The following is a 3,030-nucleotide window of genomic DNA, read 5'->3' as shown; positions in this document are numbered from 1 at the left end:
ATAATTTTCTAATGAATGTTAAATGAAACCTTTATAAAGCCACGGAGGTCACTGTTATAAACTGCTTTGAGTTCTTAATAATCGAATATAAAGTTGTGATTCTTCCCTATCATGTCAACTCTTATCCTTCTTACTTTCCGAGATCATAAAAAAAAAAAAAAAAAAAATAGATAACCAAACATAAGAAATAAAGAACAATCATACACGAAATTATATGGGTAATAAACGAAACCCCAGATGTCTCTTATAACTTGCCAAAAAGAACTACCGTGGCAATCAGGAACATCTTTAAAAAAAAAAAAAAAAAGAAGAGAGACGCTAAAAGGAAGTTATCTACAAGTAACTATTTAGTTAACTTTATTTGGAGCTCGGGAGGGGCTTTGCCAGCTACCTCATGAGGAACATCCTTTTCCTGCGCCGTGAAAATGTCTCCAGCAGGCAGGGTAGTTGAGGCTAAGGCCTGTTCGAAAGTGCGAGAGGCCGCTTCGTCTTTGAGCCCTGCTACTTCTTTGGCCGAGGAGAGGTCCTTTTCTTTTCCAGGCACTAATGATTGCTCCTGCTGACCGAGTGTGGGAGAAGCCTGAGTCTGAAGTTCCTCGGGTGGCTCAGCAACAATAGCAGATACCTCCCCTATTGGGGTAGAGGAGGTAGAGACCCGAATAGCTGGGGGGAAGTAGATATTTTCAGGTTTCCTCAACTCCGAGGAAGATCCAACCCTAGCTCGGTCGAGGGCCTCTTGCCAGGTCAGGGCACAGTATTCCCGGCACACGACAGGCACCTCAGCTCGGAAATTCTCCTCTGTCTCGGCAACGCCCACATTGTAACCCTGCTGCTCAGCGGCGTCTTTTCCTTTTTCAGCCTCGTCTTTGGCTTTCTCAGCCTGATCTCTGAGCTTCTGGACTTCTTCCAGTTGTGTCTGCAGGGTCAGCACCTGTTCCTTAGAGGTTGCTAGTTGGGCGTTGGCATCACGCAGAAGCCGCCCTTGGTCCTCGGCCTGTCTTTGGAACCCCGCGAGAGCCGAATCAGCACTTTTTCGAGCTTCTTCCTCGGCTGCTAACTTCTTCTTCAGCTGCGCAATGTTTTGCTCGGAGGCATTCAAAGTGCGTACAGCTGATATCCTTTTCTTCTTCTCATCGTCTATTTGATCGTAGTAGGATTTGGCTATCTCCTCCAGCCTGAAGGTGGCTTGAACTGCCTAGAGAAAAAGGGAGTTAGAAACATGCAACAATAAAAAATATATATATACAATAATAATAAAATAAAAAGAATAATGTAACGGTTGTAGCGTCGTACCATGCCCAAGTATCTTTTGGTATTTTGAAAGACCTCATCCCTCTTGATCGCTCTCAGCTCAGCCATGTCTTTAGGAAGAAGAAGTGTTTCCTCTAATGCTGAGGCAACTCGGCACCCAAGTCCGCCACTAAAGTCCCTAATTGAAGCATCCTACTTTATAGGCCTTTTATCGAGCATAGGGGTTGGGAGCCAAGCCTCGGGATCCGAAGACTGAGTGGTTGTTTTATCCACCTCTCGCTGTGTCCCATGACTTGTTTTCTGCTGCTTAGCAGCTTTTTGGTCCTCACCCTCACTGGTAGTGTGAGTCCGCCCTGCGTCCATCACTTCTTTGCCCTTCGGCTTTCTCCTCCTCTTCGGATCACTGGGCTCAGTCACAGTTAGTTGGGATGACTGAGGAGGTGGAGGGGGAAGAGACGGAGGTTGGACCTGAACTTGCTTTTCCACCACCTTGTCAGGCTGGCCCTCAATTACTTCTTTCAAGCTCCTCTGACTTCTCCTTTGGATAACCATCTTCTTAGAAGTCACTTCAGGAGACTGGGGGTGATCAAAAACTTCAAATTCGTCGGCAAAATCGGGCAATTCCACAGGTCCTCCTGGGATGTCTTCTTCTTCTTCTTCTTCTTCTTCTTCTTCTTCTTCGGCTTCTTTTTCTTTTTCTTCTTCTCTCACTTTTTGGGGAAGGGAGCGTGATGATGAAGCTCCTATAGAAAGAATGGCCTCAGGCGATGGTTCAGTGAAGGGCTCACCTTCAGGAATAGGGTCGCCCTAAGGAACGATGAATCCCTCAAAGACTACACTGATACGGTGGAGCCGATGATCTTTTGCCTTTATCACGCACTTGGGAGCCTGAAAGGCTGTGGACGCAGGTTTGTACTTGAGTATTAAGTGTGCTGTTCGTAATTGGCCGTCGGAGGGATTCACATATACCTCGGACCGCAGAATTCTATCTAGGCTCTCCCTGTTGATCAGCCTGAGACGGCGTCTAGTGGCGCGTTTGTCTGCAAAGTAATTAAAACATAAAAGGAAAATTCCATTAGGAACAAAAACTGCTTCAAATAAAAAATTAATCTGACTTATCAGGGACGTATATCCTAGGAACCCCACCTGGTTGTCCCTCTTCAGTTGGGCAAGGCAAACCATCGTGCCACTCCCCGGAAAAAATAAGGAAATCGTCTTTAAAACCCTTGTTTGAGGTAGGGAGGCACTGGATTAATCTTACTNTTATTATTTATTCATAGGTTGTAATATAAGAAATGATTTTTAAGTTCTGGATGTTTATGTTAAAAATACTAAAAATATCAACTAATTAAACGACATGATTCTTCATAATTATGCTAAAGCTAGTGTCAACACTACTCATTTATTTTTATTATATTTTTTTCATAATATGGTCTTTTGAGATAGGAGTAGTATCATTTTTATTTGGCACATTACACATTTTTATCATGAACAATAGGGTAGTCAAAATTTGTGAAAAACATTGCCTCTAAATCTTTCTTTCTCTATAAAATTTATTGTTTTACCTATTGATTTTTTTGTTGAGGTTGAGAATGTATTTAAGTATTAACCTCCAGCAATATTAGAGGTAAAAAAAATTTTACAATTGACTAAAATGGTATATAAGTTAATTTGATCGTAATAGCATTATTTTCATGTAAATATATTATTAGTATAAATTTTATTATGCATTAATCATAACACAAAAAATGTTATGTCTTTAATTTAATTGGTTTTTTT

The 3,030-nt window shown here is 41.9% G+C and overlaps 1 protein-coding gene across 1 annotated transcript; it reads right to left on the bottom strand.

The window, feature by feature from the left end:
- Window positions 1-343: 343 nt before the first annotated feature.
- On the bottom strand, window positions 344-1,863 carry LOC136069368 (uncharacterized). The gene is made up of 2 exons (XM_065777810.1): window positions 1,294-1,863; window positions 344-1,195 (listed from the first exon to the last, which is right to left on the bottom strand). Exons 1-2 carry the CDS (start codon window positions 1,357-1,359, stop codon window positions 344-346), a joined length of 918 nt encoding a protein of 305 aa, XP_065633882.1. The 5' UTR covers window positions 1,360-1,863.
- Between the last annotated feature and the right edge of the window lie 1,167 nt (window positions 1,864-3,030).

This window comes from Quercus suber, unplaced genomic scaffold, assembly GCF_002906115.3.
Source record: "Quercus suber isolate HL8 unplaced genomic scaffold, Cork oak 2.0 scaffold_165, whole genome shotgun sequence".
In the NCBI taxonomy this organism is placed as follows: domain Eukaryota; kingdom Viridiplantae; phylum Streptophyta; class Magnoliopsida; order Fagales; family Fagaceae; genus Quercus; species Quercus suber.
The sequence above is the reverse complement of the archived record's forward strand: the minus strand, read 5'-3'. Positions and strand labels throughout refer to the sequence as shown.

Excerpts from the sequence above, each read along its gene's own strand:
- LOC136069368 (XM_065777810.1), bottom strand. The coding sequence starts at position 1,359 with ATGGCTGAGCTGAGAGCGATCAAGAGGGATGAGGTCTTTCAAAATACC. Across the intron at positions 1,196-1,293 it reads CCAAAAGATACTTGGGCATG|GCAGTTCAAGCCACCTTCAG; the intron begins GTACGACGCTAC and ends CTTTTTCTCTAG.